The sequence below is a fragment of the Antechinus flavipes genome, chromosome 2 (assembly GCF_016432865.1).
Source record: "Antechinus flavipes isolate AdamAnt ecotype Samford, QLD, Australia chromosome 2, AdamAnt_v2, whole genome shotgun sequence".
Taxonomy (NCBI): domain Eukaryota; kingdom Metazoa; phylum Chordata; class Mammalia; order Dasyuromorphia; family Dasyuridae; genus Antechinus; species Antechinus flavipes.
The window spans coordinates 159943955-159966735 of NC_067399.1; the positions used below are offsets into that span (position 1 = coordinate 159943955).

The following is a 22781-nucleotide window of genomic DNA, read 5'->3' on the forward strand; positions in this document are numbered from 1 at the left end:
ACACTTTGGGTTGGCAGGAGATTGGAAGCACCAAAGACCTTAACCTTCAATTCTCAGGAAAGGAAGGATGGTAGGTCATTATTTCCTCTTGGCTTAAGAGCCTATTTTCATAATGGAAGTAAAAGCTGGTAGCATGATATATGAAAATTTGAAGGAAAATATGCCAGTGGTGAGAAAGAGGTGTTACACAGTGGAAGACACATTTTCCTTCTTCTTCTTCTTCTTCTTTTTGTGAGACCTGATAGCTTCCTCTTCAAAAAGAGAGAAAATTTTTCATGGAAATAAACAGGAAAAAACAATCTGTTCCTCTCTCAGCTCTTCCCTTAATGTGAAAATTCAGTTCTACTGTCCTGGTTAGCTGTCTCTCTCATTAAAGAAACTTTTTCCCTCAGCGGGATGAAACCAGGATTTTTTTTAGGCATTAGTGAATGTCTCACTCTTAGTTTTCCATGCATTTTATTTAAAAAAAAATCCTGCTAAGCTCAGAGGAATTGATCAATACTAAGAATAATATCAATATATATGTATATATATGCATTTTTTAAATGTAGGAAAGGAACTCTAAATCCCACATCTTAAAAGAATGTGCTGAAGGTTTCTCTCCTTTGGATAACTGATTAAAAAAAAGAAGAAGAAGAGGATTATATACCTTTCCAAATGTTTCCCTGAACACCTGAGACCAGTCCCACACATTTAATAAACTCAGAGCAGAAATTCCATCTGAAGGAAACAAGTTGGTCAAAGGCATAGATAGAAAGGGTGGGTGTCCAATGGCAAACATGCATGATACATGTACACAATGGAAGAAGCCAAAGAGGTCCCAAATCCCTATCTTAAATTCTCCTGGAAGATCATCAATGTGCACTATCCAATACTATCCCTTTTTTCTGTCTCTATCATATTCCCATCTCCACGTTTCATACTCAACAAATTTATATCTATATGATAAGACTTATATTGGTATGTTGATACCAGAGAGTCAGCATGGCCCTATGGCCTATTTATTTGGATAGTATTAAACTACTTATTTCACATTAACTTTTCTTAAAAAGTTAAAAAAACAAAACAAAACAATTCTTCCCTCTATTTCAGACAGGTCAAAAAAAAATCTCTCCTAATCAGTGCAGTTGGGAAGGAGGGGGAAGAGGAGATTAAGAGATCTGATGGCCTGTGCTTTTGACTCAGAGTAACTATCAAAATGTGATAGAAGAAAAGTCCTCAATGAAGGTTCAAGGAGGGGTAGCTCTGTCCCCTGGACGGCAGCATCTGGTCCCGTCCAGGTCTCCCATCTTTTCTTTGAAAGAAGAAAATGGTTGAAGTACAACTTGAGGAACAGCAGCTTCTAGGTTCCCACCACTGGGCATTTCCAACATGGAGAGGCACTCAAGGGGGGCACACCACAGAGACCCCCAACGTCTCTCTGCCTATGGTTGGTAGTCTGCCATTTTCCAGCATGCCAGCCTTGCTCTAGAGCCTGCTTTCTCTTGAATCAGCTCCACCAGCTCATGTTGAGGATGTATTCTAATGGAAATGGATCTCTTCGATAAAGAGAGCCTTAACTGATCAAAGATAGACAGAAACAGCTACACCCAAAGAAAGAACACTGGGAAATGAATATAAACTGCTTGCATTTTTGTTTTTCTTTCCGGGTTGTTTATACCTTCTGAATTCAATTCTCCCTGTGCAGCGGGAGGACTGTTCGGTTCTGCACACGTGTTGTATCTAGGATATACTGTAACCCATTCGGCATGTAGAGGACTGCTTGCCATCTGGGGGAGGGGGTGGAGGGAGGGAGGGGAAAGGTTGGAGCAGAGGTGAATGCAAGGGATGATGCTGTAGAGAATTGCCCTGGCATGCGTTCTCTGTCAATGGAAGGTTATTTAAAAAAAAAAAAAAAAAAAAGAATTCTGGTGTCTTTGACAAAAGACTGGATTTTGACTAGAGTCAAAATGCAGACGTTCTAATTCAAAGAAAAAAATACCTAAGCAATACTGAAAGTATCAATGAGCCAGAATTGGAATCAACAAGGATCTAGCAATCACTACTTTAAAAAACAGAGCTTTCATTTTAGGTTTCTCCTGATTTATAAATGACTATGATTTTTTTTTTCTGGATTTTCTGAACAGAAGTTTTTGTGTCTTTTCTAAATCTTTATGGAAGAGATATGGTAGATGAGCTTAACTGTACTTCTTACTATTCCCTCTGTCTCTCTCATAAATAAATAAATACATATATATATATATATATATATATTATTTTTTTCCCCTCACAGTTTTGTTTTTGTTTTTTGTGGTGGTGGTAGAAGTAATAACATCCAAGTAGGGTTGTTTGTTTTTTTTTATATCTTTGACATTCCCCCAACTATTTAAGATATCTTGAAACTTTATCTTTCGATGATCTTACAGCTTGTCACATCCAACACAGTTTTGTGTACTTGATTTAGTCTATCTGTTCTTCTAAAATTCATTTTATTTAGTTCCAGTACAACTTCTTCATATAATACCAAGCAAACTGTTTCACAATTTGCTTAGAGTTCAAATGTACACGGCATGTTGGATTAGAAAAAGATTACTTGTACCTAAAATCTGCCTTACTTGCTTTCCCATTTTGTATTTGTTTTATATTCTAAATGCTAACCAAAATCTAATTTAAGAAAAAAGTTGGTTTTTTACTCAAATCATAAAGGAAAAAGGGTTAAGGAAAAGCTCTATTGGGTACAAACTTGCAAAGGAAGCATTTTTCACTGTTACTCAAAGCTACTGTTTGTCAACTCCTTCAGTTTTCACAGATGTTGCCTTTCAAGAGTTTATTTCTATCTCTCAGATATCAGTGTCTCCTCCATACATTCTCAAGCATCTGATCACGAACCGTTTTTCCATTTGGCAGAGGAACTGAATAAATTATTTTGTCTCAAACCCCTTTTCTGCTCAATTACAACCTCAAGAACTAAACCCCAGGAGTGCCAACCAAGCTTTAAAGATGATGCAACAACTAAAGATATTAATGTGTTAAAGAAAGGAAAAAATTCTAAAATTATGAGATTCCTAATGATTTATATGCCCTTTTCTATCACTGTGTCAAAAGTCACCACAGAAAGGGCCTGCGTAATACTATTGGACCATCCTGGGTGTTTTTCTTTGTTTCAAGAATTGACACAAGTCAAAACTTCATTACCAAATGGCCAGCTTCCAGATGATGAGTCTATATGTACTTACAAGGCTCGCCCTTATGAAGCATCCCTAGTTTACTGCCAAGATCATATTAAAAGTACTTCCATTCCAGGGGAACCTTCTAGAGGCTGAGTGCAACAGACAGTCACATACCTCCCCCAAAGAGGTATCACAACAGAATCTGAGGGAAGGTACAGAGTGCTAGCTCCTGTACTCCATCTCTTCTGTGTCACATTAACTTCAGAGCCTACTTTGAAATAGAACTACTCACCAAAAAGAAGACAGAGCTTCAGAAAAAGCCTTGATGCAAGCTCTACACTTCTATCCTAATTTCCCACTATCCAAGACGTCAATAATTCTCAGACCCATAACTAAAGTGAAGTGACCTTAGTTTTACACTAGGCATCTATCTGGGGAATGTATTTCCTTCCTGCAGTGATGAAGAGATCACAATTCCTGTATGTCTTACCTTGTATCCTTTCACTACTTCATGATTTTATAGGGGAAGGATGAGCTGTACCCCACACAGTGAGAAATTGGACCTACCACTGTAATCAACATTACAACACTCTTTCTTCATGCCCCACACATCATCTTTGTCCCAGGAAAAAATATTTTACTGAACATCTCTGACAGAAATCCCTCCCCAGTAAACAGGTAATGAGGGCTCGGTAAAGAGAAACACTCTACATCATTGATTTAGGTTCAGTAATGATGAAAATGACTATTTGAGAAGCAGCTGGAGAGAGTTAAGAAGCAACTGTTTTTTAAAGGGACTACAAAAGCCAAAAAAAAAAAAAAAAGGGCTTTGCCATGAGACACCATTCCATCAATGAACTAGACAACATTTTTTTTTTCAGAAATATTTGGAGAAGAATTCAATTATTAATTTTGTTATTGAGAGCTTGAAATCCTCATGAATTCTGGTAACTTTTCAATGTTTTTATGTTATTATATCCACCTCCAAAATCAATGAATGTTTTTTGTTATTTACATCTCCTCAAGTAGCTTTACTGCTTGTATATTTGTCTATTGATATTGAAAAGGAAACTTGGAACCAGAATCTTAAAACAGGTTACTATGGAGGGCAGCTAGATGGTGCAATGGATAGAGCGCCAGCCCTGAAGTCAGGAGGACCAGAGTTCAAATCTGACCTCAAATCCTTAACGCTTAATCTGGGCAAGTGTGACCATGGGCAAGTCATTTAACCCCAATTGCCTCAGTAAAACAAAACACACACACACACACACACACACACACACACACAAAACAGGTTACTATGCCTTACTCTGTCGGTCTATAATCACTTAAGTGGTTCCTCTAACCCAGGCATTATGTTAAGTGCTAGGGGCACGAAAGCAAAAAAAAAAAAAAAAAAAAGAAAGAAAAGGAAAAAACAAATACAATCATACAAGTTCAAGAAGTTGATAGTTTAATAAGGAGACAATGTTCAGACAACTACTTTGCATAAGGAAGATATATAAAAATAATCTGAAAACATGAGCAGCTACTAAGCCAGGGAAAGTCCTCCTGCAGAAGACTCGTAAATAATGATCAAAAACACTAAGAAACCCAGGTGAATAACAGAGTGAATAACAGCATCCCAGGAATAAGACAGCTAATGCAAAAAGACAGGTAATGGAAGACATATCTGAGCAACTACAAGCAAAGCAATATAGTTGGATCAGGGTATATAGACAGGAGTAAGGTGAAAAACACTGAAAGGTAGGAAAGGGCTGAAGGACAATCAGATAATGAAGGGCCCCAATTTAACAACTAGCTCAAGAAACTGAATATATTTCGCTTAGAAAAGAAAAGATTTAGAAGGAACACAGAATCTAGCTCTAAAACTAACATTTTCTTTTTTTTTCCTCAATAGCATTTTATGGGGGCAACTAGTTGGTATAATGAATAGAGTACCAGCCTGTTGGAATCCTTACTAACTGCTAACTAATTAGAGTGTTCATGAACACAAGCCTTGTATTAATTAGTTCTACTTAGTACCATGTTTCAGGTTCTGCCCAAAACATCTTCTTGTAAGATTAGATCAACTCGAATTAGTTAGCAGTTAGTAAGCATTCCAACACCAGCCCTGAAGTCAGAAGGAATTAAGTTCAAATCTGGCCTCAAGACACTTATCACTTCCTAGCTATATGATCCTGGGCAAGTCACTTAACCCCAATTGCCTCAGCAAAAAAAAAAAAAAAAAAAAAAAAGTATTTTATTTTTCCAAATACATTTAGAGTTTTCAATATTCACTTTTGTAAGGCTGTGGTCCAAATTTTTTTTTCTCCCTCCCTTATCTCTCCTTTCCCAAGACAGCAAGCAATCTGATATAGGTAAAACACATGCAATCCTTTTAAACATATTTCTACATCTGTGCTGCTGTGAAAAAAATCAGACCAAAAGAGAAAAAAAACACAAGAAAGAAAAACAAAAAAAAACAAACAAAAAGATGAAAATACTATGTTTTGATCCACATTCAGTCTCCATAATTATCTCTCTGGATACAAATAGGATTTTCCATCCCAAGTCTATTGATATTGTCTTGGATCACCACATTGCTGAGAAGAGCCAAGTTCATCACAGTTGATCATTAAATAATCTTCCTGTAGAAAACTTCATTTTCAAAGCATTTACTATGTGCCAGGCACTGTACATTATGATCTCAAATGAGAAAACTGAGGATGAGAGAATTCAGTGACTTGCCCAAAGTCACATAGGCAATACAAGCCAGAATTCGAACCAGAAATAGGGTTTTTTCTGTTCTGTACTACACCATCCATTTGTAGGGCAAAAATTCTCAGCACCAAAGTAAAAATGGTTCTGTGTTCAAAAACTCTGCATGTATTATGATGGATACATGGGATGGATGCCTCTGGAAAAAATGAAAGGGCAAGGCCATGAATTTCAGAAAAAAAGCTTTCAAAGAGGAATTTTTCTTCTCCCCTCAGTTTATAGCAGTAGAAGGTTATCCATGTTATCTATAATCATATATCTGACAGACTTAAATGCAGAATGATGGTACCTTGTTCCACTTTGCTCCAAAGAGTAGAATTAGAAGTAGTGACTAAATATTTCAAAGGGACATAGGCTCTTTGTAAAAAATGTTTCCTAACAGATATGGTATGAGAAAGTAGAATGAGCTGTCAAGAGCAATTGTGAGTTCCATTCAGAGAAATCTAATCTACTGAGTAGCAACTATAAATTGTGTCAGTGTCCCATAAAGATTAGCCCACATGGCCTGCAAGGCCCATTCTCTGAGATTGTCCTATTAAGGGAATCTGGGATTTTTAAATTCCCAAGAGCTCTTTTATATGCTCTTATAGTTCTGTTTGCTTAAATTCTTTTAAGTGTCAGTTATCTTGAGATTTCCTCCAATGGATAAATATTTCTCTTTCTTTGGGTACTTTACCTCTTTCCATTTCTCTTAAGTATTTTTATATACTGTCTCTGTACTTTTTTCAAATGATTTACTTTTTGTTTTGGCAAATTTTTATTCATTTTTTTAAACTATTTTTTCTTCTTTTTGTTTTTTCACTCAGCTATCAAACTGGTCTTCCTAGAACTGCAGTTGCTCCCTATCATCTTCAGAATCAAATTTTTAAAAAATTTTTTTGGTGTTTCAAGATCCTTTAGAACCTGCCTCCCTTTTCCCATTTCTTTATGCCTCTCATTCACCCCATACTCAAAGTATTGAGTCTTCAATACTTCCCTCAATTCAAAATATTTCTCCATGACTAAAATTCTCTCCCTCCTTATCTCTATACTCTAATTCTGTCAAGTCCCACTTTCTAGAATAAGCCTATTTGATGCTCCTTGATTCTAGTGACTTCCACTTTATCCTGTATATACATATATATATAATCACCTTGAGAACAGGGATCATCTTTTACCTTTCTTTTTATTCCCCAATGCTTAACACAATGCCTGGCACATAGCAATCATTTAATAATTATTTACTGACTGGCTGTTTTTTAGAGAAATGTAAACTCCTTCACAAACACTCTCTCTGCCATTTTGATTAGGAACAATAATAGAGAATTTAGATTTACCAGCTGCTGGCACCTCAATTAGAGCTCTGATACATAAACTCCCACTGAATTCTCTAGTTCCAATAGACAATGAGTCCCAGAGGGAAAAAGGACTGTCTTTTTAAAAAAAGAACAATTATTCATGGAAACCAAATCTTCTCTGTATACATGTAGGAAAACGCAAGTGATAGCCCAACCAAATACTCTAATCACATAAATAAATACATAGTTCTTTCCTTTTTTTTTTTCTTTTTCCTTTTCTGAGGTTAAGTGGACTTAAGTGACTGACCCAGGATCACAAGGCTAGGAAGTGTTAAGTGTCTGAGACCACATTTGAACTCAAGTCCTCCTGAATTCAGGGCTGGTGTTCTATTCACTGTGCTACCTAGCTGCCCTAATACATATTAATTTTCGTAATATAAGGCAGGGAATGAACTACTAGTAAATATCCTAATTGTTAATTTTTTCTCACAATATCAAAAACAAGATATTCTTCATGGAACAAAAATGTTCCTATTCTAACAAGGCAGTAATGGAAAGGGAAAACACTAAACTTTTAAAAAGATATAAATTCTATTATCACTTAGAGCATTTCCCCCAACATTTTAAATGCCTGAACAATTGTATGAATGACCAAAAGAACAGGTGGTGAATAATGGAAACAACACAAATAATAACTACAAGTTGAATAATAATTTAGTATCACAGTTAAAAAATAACCAGGAAAAAAAAAAAAAGATGAAATTGGTAGGGGTAAAAAGGTATTTATTTCTAACATATTATCAGTTTTTTGATGAGATGACAAAGCTAACTAACCTTCCCCAAAAATTTCTGTAATTTTCATAAAGAGGCCTTTCTTTCATTTTTTACCTTCTTATTCTATAGGCACAACATACCTTTAATGAGCTCTGGTTTATAAGCCTTTCTAAGTTGCTCAAGGAAATTGTTGTAGAAAATCTCTGCTTGTTCCGTAGGCATCGCCATATGATAGTCTGGTTTGTTCCCTTTCAGAATACATTGAAGAGTAAACTGGCTGACACACAATACTTCATACTGTTTGTCCATCACACTTTTTGACCAGTGTTTCCCACTTTCATCTTCAAATACCCTCAGGTTTAAAATCTTTCGAACCCTGAAAAGAAAAACATGAAAGCTACTTGTAGAGCAATAAGCAACTTCCCCTGTTCAAAACACACCCACCTAAGAATATGTTACTAGTTTCCATATCTGTAAAGTGAAGGAACTGGACTAGATAATTTCTTAAGTCCCTTTTAGTTCTAGACTATGATTCTATGAAATAAGGGAAATAGTTTGTGAACTGGTATAGAATGTAACTGTGAATAACTCATCAGTGGATAACTCACCAACTAGAATCATTATCTTCTTTGGGTGGAAGACATTTCTTCAAATATATAACCAAGTACTAAATCTTTAAGATCAAAAATAAAATCTTCCCCAAAATTTAGATTAACATGCATACCATAAAGAACAATAACTAAGCCTGCTTTATCCTGATCCCTACCTAGGTAGAATTTATGGACAGCATCACTCTTTCACCTCCAATCTAATGTTACATAAGCATCTAGTGAGCAAAAATCATTCCACCTTTATTCCTACCAGAATATATTTTCCAAAGAAGCAAGTAGAAAAAACACTTGCTGAAATTATACTATGATATGTGGAAAATAACACTGGCAATAGAAGATAAGGGGAAAGATTACTCTACACAGAGCATACTCTGCACAGGCACAAACTGCATGACCATAGGCAAGTCATATAAGTCACTATGATTTTTTCTTCATGTGTGAAAAAATTTCCTCATTCTCATATACAAAACAATGGAGTTGTGACAGAGAGGTTGAAAACTATACTGGACTACAAAATGTCATATATGCCATCAGATTTAGTCTGATATATAACCTGATTTTGCAGTTAATAGTTTTCCTTTATTATAAAGAAGGAAAATTTTATGTTTAGAAATTACCATGATATAAAACCAAAAGGTATCAATAACATGTTTTTAATTTAAATTTAAATAAGATTAAATAAATTTAAATAAGAAGGGGAGTTAAAAAAAAAAAAAAAACCCGGCTTTGGTACAAGTCTTACCTTTTACTTGTCACTTTAAGTAACAGGGAGTTCCCTTTAAATAAAAACTTTAATTTCTATATAAAAATGCATATCAACTTAAACTGAGATGGTTATATTTCACAATAAATTATACTGTCTTTATTGATATTTTCTCATAAACCTAACCAAACTCTTTGCACGGCTAAAGAGATACAGCACATGCTACCTAGCTTTGCATCTATTTAACAACTGAATGAAAAAAGTATTCCGTCAACCACTAACTTGAATCTCATAGTCCGTCAACCACTAACTTGAATCTCATAGTCATGTCAATAATATTAAAGAGTCAAAAATCTATGAGATTCAAGTTAGTGGTTGACGGAATACTTTTTTCATTCAGTTCATTAATCTGTCAGAGGGAAAGACAAGAGCTGTGTATGTGAATAGAATGAAGTCCCCCATGAAATGGAAGTAAATTACAGAATGGATTAAAAAACAAAATCCTGGGGCAGCTAAGTGGCGCAGTAGGTAGAGCATCAGCCCGGAAGTCAGAAGAGGTGAGTTCAAATCTGACCTCAGAAACTTTCTGGCTGTGTGACCCTGAGCAAGTCATTTAACCCCAATTGCCGAAACATACAAGCAAACAAAAATCCTGCAATAGGTTGTTTACAAGAAACACATTTGACACAGAAACATGTACAGAGTAACAGTAAAAGTCTAGAACAGAATTTATTATGCTTCAGCTGAAACAAAAAAAACAAAGAGGGATAGCAATTCTGATCTAAGATGAAGCAAAAGTTAAAATAGATCTAATTAAAAGAGATAAGAAAGGAAACTATATCTTGTTAAAGGGTACCACAAACAATCAAGTGCTACTAAATACATATGCACCAAGGGATAGAGCATCCAAATCCAAAAGATTAAGCCAGCTATAGGAAGAATTAGACAGCAAAACTATATTAATAGGGGACCTCAAGCTTTCCCTCTCAGAATTAGACAAATCTAACCACAAAATAAACAAGAAACAAGGGAGGTTAATAGAATCTTAGAAAACTTAGGATAGATCTTTGGGAAAAAATTAATAAATGCAGAAAATCAAAAATAGTAAATGTTTTCTTTTATATTCAATAATTCAATAATAATAAATTCAAAAATTCAATAAGGTAAAGATAGACTAAAATCCAATTAGAAATTAAAAAATCTAATTCTAAATAATAAGTGCATTATGTAATACCAATGGAACGTAAATACAGAATGACCACTGGTTATTCCTTGTTCTATGTAATAAGTCCATTTTTTCCAATCATGCTTTTCAAGTATCTGTCCTAGACAGTGTTAATAGGGGAACTCTACAGGTTATCCATCAAATTGTACATTGCAACCTAAAGAGTTGGCATTCTTTATCCATTTGGTTTTTCCAGTGTGGATAGGCGAGCCAAATTCTTATGAATGAGTTTGAATTCTCCATAGGTGATTCTGCTGTGATGATAATTTGTGAAATTCCTCATTTGTAATATGTTGTAGTATACATATACACCTTTTTATCACTATTTAAATGGTCTTCAATATTACTTTTCAGCAACAGTATACCATGGCTCACAGGTATACAACTTCACTGGAAGAGTACTTGAATTTATAAGATGGATGGGCTTTTAGGAAATGTATATTCCTCCTAGGGGCTCTTGAGCGTAGAATGTTATACATGCTGTCAGATAAAATCATTGTATTGATTGGTTTGCTTAATTGATTGGTAATATTACAAGGAAAAATTCACCAGGAAAAGATGAATATATCCAGAAATTACTATAATATAAAAACAAAAGACATCAATAACTTTAAAAAGAAGGACCTTAGATTTCAGGTAGTTTAGGCTATTTTAAAAAATGAGTAATTTTTTTTGATGTCAGTCATATTTGCTCTCCTCCTCCAATTCAAATGTGGCCTCAACAATCTTGCCGTTTACAACAGTTGTTAAAAAGACATATCATGACAGAAAAGTTTTGAAAATTTTCTATCCAACAAAATAGCCTGTCTAGATAATAGGTATTCTTTATCCACTTAGCTGTTCTGGAGTAAATACCTTAACAAAACTTTTGAATTATAGATCTCATGTAGGATGTTGCCCTACTGGTTGATACAATGAGCACAAAGTCATCCATTATTTAGCATACTACTTAACACATATTAAGTATTTAATAAATTCTTTTCCTTCTTTCATCACAATCAGGACCATCTGAAAGACCTTATATAGAGAGAATCCTTTTGAAGTTTAGATTTTGAAATGGACCTACTTTGTGACCATGGCAAACTATCTTTGACAAATCTACATCTCTGTTTTGTTTCACTTCAAGTTAAAAAATAAAGGTTCACTAACAAAGTTCTATTATTAGATTTATTTTATTTTATTTTATTTTTTTGCTGAGGCAAATGGAGTTAAGGAATTTGCCCAGGGTCACACAATTAGGAAGGGTTAAGTATCTGAGTCCAGATTTGAACTCAGGTCCTCCTGGATTCAGGGCTGGTGCTCTATCCACTGTGCCACCTATTACTAGCTGCCCTTATTGCTAATATATTTCATACTATTTTCTATGAATTTGATATATATACCTAGAAGAACATTTTAAGGGAAGCTCTGTAAAATAGGATTTTTTGTGCTACTGAATCACAATTTTTTATAGTTAAGAAAAACCACACAAATAGAATGCTGCACTTTTTCTATAACTTTCAATCAGTTTTGTAATAATAAAGTCTATCATGGATTATCACTCACAAAACATACCTGTTCCCATCTGATATCTCAAAATGCTTGTGATTATTCTCATTAAAAAGTTGTGCAGAAAGCAAAACAAACATAAGGACCAATAGTTATAAATATATTGGCTACTATTTTTTGATAATAATACGGTTTTAGATTTCCCTTCACATATTTGATATCCTTCTGTCTTTCATAATCCTAGAAAAATCAATCCCTCAAGGGACCCACATGTGCAAAAATGTTTGTGGCAGCTCTCTTTGTAGTGTCAAGAAATTGGAAACTGAGTGGATGCCCATCAATTGGAGAATGGCTGGATACGTTATGGTATATGAATGTTATGGAATATTATTGTTCTATAAGAAATGATCAGTAGAATGATTTCAGAGAGGCCTGGAGAGACTTAGATGAACTGATGCTCAGTGAAATGAGGAGAACCAGGAAATCACTGTACCTGGCAACAAGACTATACAATGATCAATTCTGATGAATGTGGCTCTTTTCAACAATGAGGTAATTCAAATCAATTCCAGTTATTCAGTGATGAAGAGAGCCATATATACCCAGAGAGGACTGTGGGAACTATGGTTTACAACATAGCATTTTCCACTTTTTTTGTTGTTTCTTGCTTGCATTTTATTATGCTTCTTTTTTTAAATTGGTTTGATTTGTTCTTGTGCAGCACAATAATTGTATAAATATGTATGCAAATGTTGGACTTAACATATATTTCTACTATGTTTAACATATATTAGACTACTTGCTATCTGGGAGAGGGTGTGAGGGAAGAGAGGGAAAATTGGAATACAAGGTTTTGCAAGGGCTAATGTTAAAGAACTGTCCATGCATGTGTTTTGAAAAATAAAAAGCTTTAGAGTTAGCTAGATGGCGCACAGGATAGAGCACCAGCCCTGAAGTCAGGAGGACATGAGTTCAAATCTGGTCTCAGACAGTTAGCACTTCCTAGCTGTGTGACCCTAGGCAAGTCACTTAACCCCAAATGCCTCAGGGGGGAAAAAGATACAGAGAAAAATAAAAATCTTTAATTAAAAAAAAAAATCCATCCCTCAATATGCTCAAAAATGTACAGCCTCTAACAGGACCAAATATTTTTCGGTATTTTGTTTTCTTCAGGGCCATTTCTATTTCTTCTATAAGTTCTCTATAAGCCACTTTCCTAAGACTACATGATTTTTTCCTTAACATAAAAAATAGAATTCATCAAGCTCTTCCACCAATTTTAATCCCTAGATTTGGTGGCAGATGTCTCACCAATTGAATGTTTATGATAAATCAGGATCCAAAATAGGGAAGAAAAAGGAAAGCACAAAGAAAATTCACATAGTCGAGTAAGAGTTTTAAAAAAGATATTCTTTAAAACAGTCTCACTAATGCATTGCTGGTGGAGTTGTGAACTGATCCTGTCATTTTGGAGAGCAACTTGGAACTATGCCCAAAGGGCTATTAAAACCCTTTGATCCAGCAATATTTCCACTGGGTCTATATCTCAAAAAGATCATAAAAATGAGAAAAGAACCCACAAGTGAAAATGTTTATGGCAGCACTTTTTGAGGAAACTGAATGGATGCCTATCAATTGGTGAATGGCTAAGTAAGTTATGTATATTAATGTAATGGAATGTTATTGTTCTGTAAGAAATGATGAGCAGGCTGATTTCAGAAAAGCCTGGAAAGACTTACATGAATTGATGCTAAGTGAAGAAGACAGAACCAGGAAAACATTGTACACAATAACACCAAGATTATGTGATGATCAACTATGACAGACTTAGCTCTTCTCAGTAATACAGTGATCTAAGACAATTCCAATAGACTTGAGATGAAAAATGCCAAGTCCATGCAGAGAGAGAACTATGAAGCCTGAATGCAGATCAAAGTACACTATTTTCACCTTTTTGTTTGTTTGCTTTTTCTCTCTTGTAATTTTTCCCTTTCTTCTGAATTTTCTTTCACAGCATGACTAATATAGAAATATGTTTAAAATGACTGTACATATATAACCTATATATCACATTGCTTGCTGTCTTAGGGAAGGAGAAGGTAAAGGAGATGGAGAAAAAAAATTAGAACTCAAAATCTTACAAAAATAAATATTGAAATTTATCTTTATATGTAATTGGAAAAATAAAATACTACTAGGAAAAGACCCCCCCCCCAAGGGAAAAAAAAAAAAAGAATAAGAAAAAAAAATTGTAGGTCTCAGGAAGGCTACAATTAAAGTTTCTCATTCCTTCTTTTTTGTGCAGAAATGGGTCCATCTCTGACATAGATTTATGATGTTTTACTAATTTTTCCCCCCAAGAACTCTAAGGTAGAAACTGGTAAACAACAAATACATGAATCAATACTAGTAGTTCTGTGCCCAGATCTATATTTTGAGATCTCTGAACAATGAAACTGACTAAAGAGGACAAAGGAAGACAAAAAGTTAAAAACCAACACACCTTCAAGGTTAATTTGGCAGATTTATTGGAAAATTTTACATAAAGATTGTGGCCTATTTTCATAGCCCTGGCTAAGCTTCAAAATGAATTTTTCCAGCACCTAGGTGCCCATTCTTCTGCATAGGAAAGCATGAGCTTACAAGGGATTATATGACCCAAAAAAAAAAAGGTAACTAAGTTTGCTCATCACCTAAATTTTTAAATTTAATTCTTAACTCTTATGAGTCAGTCTTCATTGTCTTAAGCACATCAAAGGTAACAAACAGTTCAAAATTAACTCAGGAGTTTTTGTTCAGAACTTTACTTTTAAAGGTGTTTTGGTAAAATGTGTGTATGTATATATTTAGGCCAAATAGGCCTTGACATACACACACACACACACACATATATTACATATATTCAGATCTAGGATCCTCAAATCCAAAAATGGTAGTTCCACTGTCGTTGAGAATAATGTCATAAAAATCTATAAAACAGTTCAAGAATTCTACCTCAGATCTATCAGACTGTAAAAGATGACAAAAAAGAAATAATGACAGTATCCAAAAGGATCATAGGAAGATGTACATATTAACCTACCATTGGGAGAGCTATGAATTGATAATAATTTGGTACTATAATTTATTAAATTCAAAGGATATGGAACTATACTTTTTTACAATAATTTTTTTTTCAAAAGCAAAGATAAATTTCAACATTCACCTTTGCAAAACCTCATGTTCCTAATTTTTCTCCTTCCCTTCTTCCCACCCCCTCCCTTAAAAAAGTATATCCAATATAGGTCAAATATGTACAATTCTTCTAAACATATTTCCACATTTATCATATTGTACAAGAAAAATCAGATCAAAAGAGGGGGTGAGAAAGGGAAAAAAACAAACAACAACAACAACAAAGGTGAAAATTATAAGTTGTGATTCACATTCAGTTCTCACAAGTCCTCTTTCTGGATACATATGGCTCTCTCCATCACAAGTCTATTGGAATCGGTCTGAATCATCTCACTGTGGGAGTATACTTTAAAAGGCACTACACTGGGCCTTGGTGACACAACAAATGAGCATATAGCCCAAAGAAAGAGGCAAGTGACTCATATGAACAAAGATATTTACAACATCACTCTTTGCTGTAGAAAAGAACTGAAAACAAAGAATGTTCATTAATTGACTAAATTATTTGTCAAAAACATATATCTGCCAAGATGCACACCTGCCAAGGCAAACCAAAGACCTGTATGAACATAATTATATAATAATTTTTATAAAAATGAAATCAGATTTAAATAATTGGAAAAATAATAATTGCTCATGAATGGGCCAAGCCAATTTAATAAAAATGACAATTCTACCAAATTAATTTATTTATTCAGTGCGATCTCAATTAAATTACCAAAAAATTACTTTATTGAATTAGAAAAATAATAATAAAATTCATATGAAGAACAAAAGGTCAAGAATATCAAAGGAATTAGTGGGGGGAAACAGATAAAGAAAGGAACTCTAGCAGTACCAGAGCTTAAACTATATTATAAAAGGTGGTAATTATCAAAACTATCTGGCACTAGCTAAAAAACAGAAGGTTGGATCAGTGGAATAAAATATAGATATACAAAGCACATTACTAAATTATTTTAGTAAACCTGTGTATGATAAATGTAAAGATTTCAGCATTCAGGATAAAAATTCCCTGTTTCACAAAAACTGTTGCAAAAACTGGATAGCAGTCTGGCAGAAACTAGGAATAGACCAATATCTTACACTATTTACCAAGACAAGTTCAAAACAGATATATAACCTAGACATAAAGGAAGATATCAGAAGTAAATCAGAAGAATATGAAACATTACCTATCAGATTTATGGATAGGAGATATTATGAATAAATAAGAGGCAGGGAGCACTGTGAGGTATAAAATGGATAACTTTTCTTTTCTTTTTTTGCTGAGGCAAAAGTGACTTGCGCCAAGGTCACACAGATAAGAAGTGTTAAGTGTCTGAGATCAAATCTGAATTCGGCTCCTGCTGACTTCAGGTCTGATGTGCTAACCACTGCACCACCTAGCTGCCCCTCTTATATTAAATTTAAAAGGCTTTGTACAAATAAAACCAATATAGCCAAAATTAGAAGAAAAGCAGAAAATTGGGGGAAGGGAGCATAGGATTTTACAGACACTTTCTCAGATAAGGGCTTCATATCTCAAATAACTCTGCCAAATTTTTAATAATATGAGTCGTTCCATTACTGTACTATAAGCAACAATCAGAGGATGATTTCAGAAAGGCTTGGAGAGACCTTACATAAACTGATGCTGAATGAAGTGAATAAAACCAAGACAACACTATACATAGCAACAAGACTATGTGATAATCAACTGTGATGAACATGGCTCTTTTCAACAATGAAGTGATTCAGATCAATTCCAATAGAGCCATCTGCATCCAGAAAGAGGACTATGGGGACTGAATGTGGATCACAACATAATATTTTCATTTTTTTTTGTTGGTGTTTTGCTTGCTTTTTCATTTCTTTCTAATTTTTTCCTTTTTGTTCTGAATTTTCTTGTATAGCAGGATAAATGTAGAACTATGCTTAGAAGAATTGCACATATTTACACTATATTAGATTATTTGCTATTTAGAGGAGGGGGAAGGGAAAAGGAAAGGAGAAAAATTTGGAACATAAGGTTTTGCAAGGGTGAATGTTAAAAACTATCTTTGAAAAGTTGAACGTTAAAAATTTTCTTTGTGTGTGTTTTGAAAAATAAAAAAACGATTATTATAAAAAAGCATAGTTCCAAATCCTTTGTTTTGAAAATAAAAAGCTATTATTAAAAAAAAAAAAAAAAAAAAAAAAAGGATACATTTCATTGCCAAATTGACACATGAACAAAGAAAATGAACAGGCAGCTTTTGAAAGAAGAAATCAAAGCTATAAATTATCATATAAAAAATTCTCTAAATCATTACTGACTAAATAAATGCAAATTACAACAACTTGAAGATACCAATTCACACCTACCTTAGCTAAAATGATAGGAGGAAATAAATATTGTACAGGATATGGCAAATTGTGACATCAATAGACTGTTGGTAGAAGTACAAATTGATCCAACAATTTTGGAGAATAATCTGGAGAATAATCACTTTAAGAGTTATAAAACTGTGTATATCCCCTGACCCAGCAGTATCATTATTAGGTCTTTTTCCCAAGAAGATCAAGGAAAAAGGAAAAAAACCTATATATTCTAAAATATGTAAAGCAACTCTCTTTATGGTGGTAAAGTACTGGAAATTTAAGGATGCTCAAGTGGGGAAAGGCTAAATAAATTTTAACATATGATTGTGAGAGAATACTACTATCCTATAAGAAATGGTGAGCAGATTACTTTTAGAAAATCATAGAACGACTTGCTAGAAATAATGAAATAAAATGAGCAGAACCAAGAGAATTCTATATACAGTAACAACTATACTGTTCAAAGAGTAAATGTAATGAATAAGCTAAGTTATATAAACATTCTAAGTTTACGGAATTCTAAGTTATATAAACATTCAAAACAATTACAAAAGAATCATGAAGAAAGATGCTATTTACCTCCAGAAAAAGAAATGATATATTTTCACAAGTCGGGGTAGGGGTGGGGGGGTGTCTCAAATATTGGGTCCCTCTAGTATAAGATTAGGAGGGAGAGAGGGAAACAGCTTGGAATTTTAATGTAACAAAATTATTTTTAAAAATATTTATAGCATGGGGCAGCTAGGTAGTGCAGTGGATAGAGCATCAATCCTGAAGTTAGGAGGACCTGAGTTCAAATCTAGCCTCTAGCCTCTAGTACACTTAACACTTCCTAGCTGTGTGACCCTGGACAAGTCACTTAACCCCAATTGCCTCAGCAAAATATATATATATAATATATATATATATATATATATATATTATATATATATATATATATATATATATATATATATATATATATATAAAGAGAGAAAGAGAAAGAGTGTGCATCACTTTTTGTTGTAACAAAGAAGTGAAAATAAAGAGAGTATTCAATAATTGGCAAAACAAATTGTGGCATAAAAATATGAGGAATATAATTACATCATGATACAGAAATGATAAAAGGGATGGGTAAACTAGTTTGAACTGATCCAAAGTGAAGTGACAAAACAAAAAAAACAATTTATACAATGATCACAAGAGTGCAAAGTGAAACAAATTTGAAAGACCTCTTAAAGAGGTGATGAACTAGAATAAAATGAAGCACATACTTTCAGAAAAGGCCAATGAGTAAATTTGTTTTACTTGGCTATATTTATTTGTTGCAAGGGAAAGTTTTTTTTTGGTAGGTGGGAGGAAGGAGAGGCAAAGAAAATAGTTATGGGAGCATGACAGTTATGCCAAAACTAAAAGAAGAAAAAAAAAATTGCACAGAATAGAGTAGAATGCAGTTTAAAAGGTGAAAAAAAAAAAAAAAAGCAGGGCAGTGTTGAAATTATTGAGTTAAATTTAAAGCATACTTGGGGAAAAACAGACATTCATAGTATCATATGAAATACTCCTTTTCTATTCTTTTTATAAGAAAATGTTCATGTTTGTTAATGTCTGTCAAATTCATAATGGTAAAAATAAAAATACATTTTTAAAAAATTTTACAAATTTGTTTTCCATTTTTCATGTTTATTGTCATCTTGGTTTTACCCTTAAATGGCCTTGGGATAACTTTACTAAAATGGATCCCCTGACATATTTTCTTTACATATATTTAAATTAGGTACAAAGTCATAATAACACCTTGAAAATCCAGGTCTTATGAAGAATGATAGCAGTTAGAATAAACAACTTGATTAATCCTCTTTTTCAACATTCTTTAAGCATTTCATCCACACATTTTCACATATTTCATCCATCTAGGTATTAACAAAGGGAATGACCAACAGCATATTTACATTTTTTAGTAAGTTCAATATAGAAATCAAGTTTCTGAAACCAGAGAAGGTGGGCCAATCACACAGTGAAACAAAGGGGATAACAAATTAACAGCAAAACTTACCCTAGTACCCATAAACTACAAAAAAGACCTAAAAAATGGACCTCCAACTCTTAGAGACACTCTAAAAAAATCTATGAAAGAACATGGAAAAGAAAAACACAGAATGAGAAGGTATGGATGAGTTGTAATCTTCACTGATCATGAGAATATCCAAATAAATGAGATCACATAACTTAGAGAAAGACAAAGAAAATTTCTCAGTACATGGTTTGGTCTATCTGAGCTTCTTCCATTAGATTGTATCCAATCTCTCTATAATTTGGAAGATAAATATTAGTGAGTTACATGAGGTTCAAAAAATTTAAGGGACTTAATTATTATAAGTACAAAGAAGAGAAGGGAACCAAGTTGACTTGACTCCGAATTCAGCCCATTTTTGACTATACCACAATTTTCCTAGTAGACTTATTGCCACCAAATAATTTTCTCCTTAACTATTATATGAATGCTAATTTTTAAATGGAACCTAGTCCCAAACTGGAGTGGAAAGGAAAAATAAATGCAGAGGGATTACAACACAATGTGATTTCATTCTCTCCTTATTCATATACATCTTCCTATGGCACATCATTTTCATTCTAGACAGAAAAGCATTTTATTATACATGCTACAATCAACTCAAACATAATACCATTAAGAAAAGAAAGAATATGATCATCTAGCTTCAATGATATTGCTTTAATTAGCTTCAAAGTGTTGGCCTATGTTTTAATTCCCAATTACATTTTCTTCTTAGTACAAGGCACAGGTCCAGTGTTTCTCTGCACATACCACAGAATACATTTAATATTTAAACTGACAATTCTGACACCAATCATTTTTCATGTCACCCCAACCTAAATATCTATTTTAAATTAAATTAAACACTGACATAACAAGAAGTATTGGAAATATTCTTCCAATATTTCTTAAGGAACTAGAAGCTTCTCAACTTGAGTTAAAACTATCTCAGTAACATCTGATCCTTTTGTTGATGATATAAATTGTTATTGTTTATTTGATTTTACAAAAGAAACTTCCCAAAAACCCAGGTCTCAGAAATATTGAAATGATATTATTATTATTTTTAATTGCAAATGAATTTAAATTTAATTTTTTGAGTATTTTCCATCCCATTGTGCAAGTAAGTTTTCTAGAGGCACTAAAGACACTCCAGAGGGTGGGCAAAACAAAAATTGAGATCCATGCTATTAGTTTCTTATGGTATCTGCTCATTATTTTTAAGCATTTATTTAATGGAATATCTTGACACTCAATTTTAACCTACAGAATTTCTGTCTGATTGGTGCAGAGGACTGAAACTCTGAATAGGTGTACTTGAATCTGAGAATGCAGAGCACTTAAGACTAATTACCTATTCGATGTGAGACAATGGCTTTATTAGCATATATTTGGATCATGGCTCTCCTCACTTTTGGTGCTTGCTAAATGTTTGGTGGTAAGATAATCAGAGGCAAGGATTTGGGGGTAGAAGGAGAGAAAAGAGTGACTTGGAGGCAGGAGGATGAGGAGGAAAGAGGCTGCAGACTCTGGACTCCAGAATCCAGGAGAGATCTTTGGTAAGCCTTGTGGCAGCTTGCCTGCCTCCTTCACTTCTCCCCCGTAAAGACTAAGAACTTTAATTTATCCTGACTCTGGCTGACCCTGAAGCCCTCCAGGGAGCTAGCCCATAATTTTACAGATTGGAGTATTCTTTTTTAAAAGATAATGATAAATACTGATTAGATTAAGCCCCTTCAACAAGAAGGAAGAGGGGGGACAGACAGAAAGTAAGAATTAGAATGAGTTCATATAAACAGCCTCTGATATCAAAGGAATACTACAAATCTTTGGGGAAACCTTATCCATCCTACTCAAGACCAGTAAATTCAAAGACATTCAAAATGGTATTACTCTCCAATACAGATTCTTAAGGTAGTCTGAGGTATGGTAGTCTGACTATGGTAGTCTGAGGAAGCCTATGGATCCCTCCTCAGAACAGTGCTTTAAAATGCATACAACAAAATATATAGGACATAAATATACCAACTGTATCTAAAGAGCTACAAAAATATTTCTAAAACAAATTCATAGACCTCCCCCATACCCCTTGAAATATATTTAGACTCCTCTAAAATCTATGAACCTCAGGTTAAGAATCCTTGTGCTAGATTAATACATTTGTAAAAGATGTCTTCTCCCTTTGTTTATGTAAGTATAAGAATTACTTCTTGCTTCTATATCCCTACAGGAAGAGGGAATATTTTTTGAATTATTCAGTTGTAGAACTAGGTGAAGACTGGGACCCAAAGATGTGAATACATACATATACACACATATAAATATACATGTGTGTGTATACCTTCTTAACCCCTTTTTGTAATAAAATAATCTAATGTAGGCTATTAATAAATTCTAAAGTTTGGTTAGAAGTGAATGTGACTGTGCTTTTGTTCCTTGACTAATGCTGATATATATTCCCCCTTTTTTTTTTACATAATGAACTAAGTAAAAAATTATAATGTACCTTGGTAGAAAGAAGCGCTGGGTATAATTTTTATCCCCAGAAAAGCCATTATTCAAATGAGGTAAAAACAGATGAGGAACAGAATTTCAGTATAACAATTAATCAATATATATGTGTCAAATGCCTATTATGTACAAAATATTATGGAATATATAATGTCTATGATACAGTAATGCCCAGAAAGCTTAAAAACTAGATGTCCTTGAAATAATTTTTAAAGAGTATTTTTTTATTAAAATTTAGCAATCACTGGAAATTTTTAAGCCTATTCTTATCTTAAATGCATTTAAAATATCTAAAAAAAAAAAACCTACCTCCTAAACTACTAAAATGACAAACCTTAACATTAAAATTAAAGGGAATTTAAATGTTTTTCTTACTTTCAGAAAGCTGTATAAGAGCCCTAGATGAAAGCAGAAAATCCCAAGTTAAAACTAATAGATGTAGTCTAAGTAGAAAAGAAAGGGTTATCTTTAGATAAATTAAGACAAAGTTCACTAGAAACCGTGATGTCAAAAAGGACAGAACTATGAAGAGGGATGCCACCACTTTTGCTACTAAGTTACTGTGGGAGATACTATGTAATCCAAATTATATCAGTATCCTCATCTGTAAAATGGGTAAGTCATACCATACAGAGACAATAATTGATTGTGACTCACTTTATTAACACAAAGCTATGGAAGCTCCATGTACAGTTATAATGAATATCTTTTGGAGAACACTAATTTAA

At 33.6% G+C, this 22781-nt stretch overlaps 1 protein-coding gene across 1 annotated transcript in view; it reads right to left on the reverse strand.

Moving 5' to 3' along the window:
- The window catches only part of DTD1 (D-aminoacyl-tRNA deacylase 1), a 157688-nt gene that overhangs the window by 117445 nt on the left and 17462 nt on the right, over window positions 1-22781 (reverse strand). The window contains exon 3 of the mRNA XM_051975869.1: window positions 8101-8336. Coding sequence (XP_051831829.1) covers window positions 8101-8336 — 236 coding nt within the window. The remainder of the gene's footprint in view (window positions 1-8100; window positions 8337-22781) is intronic.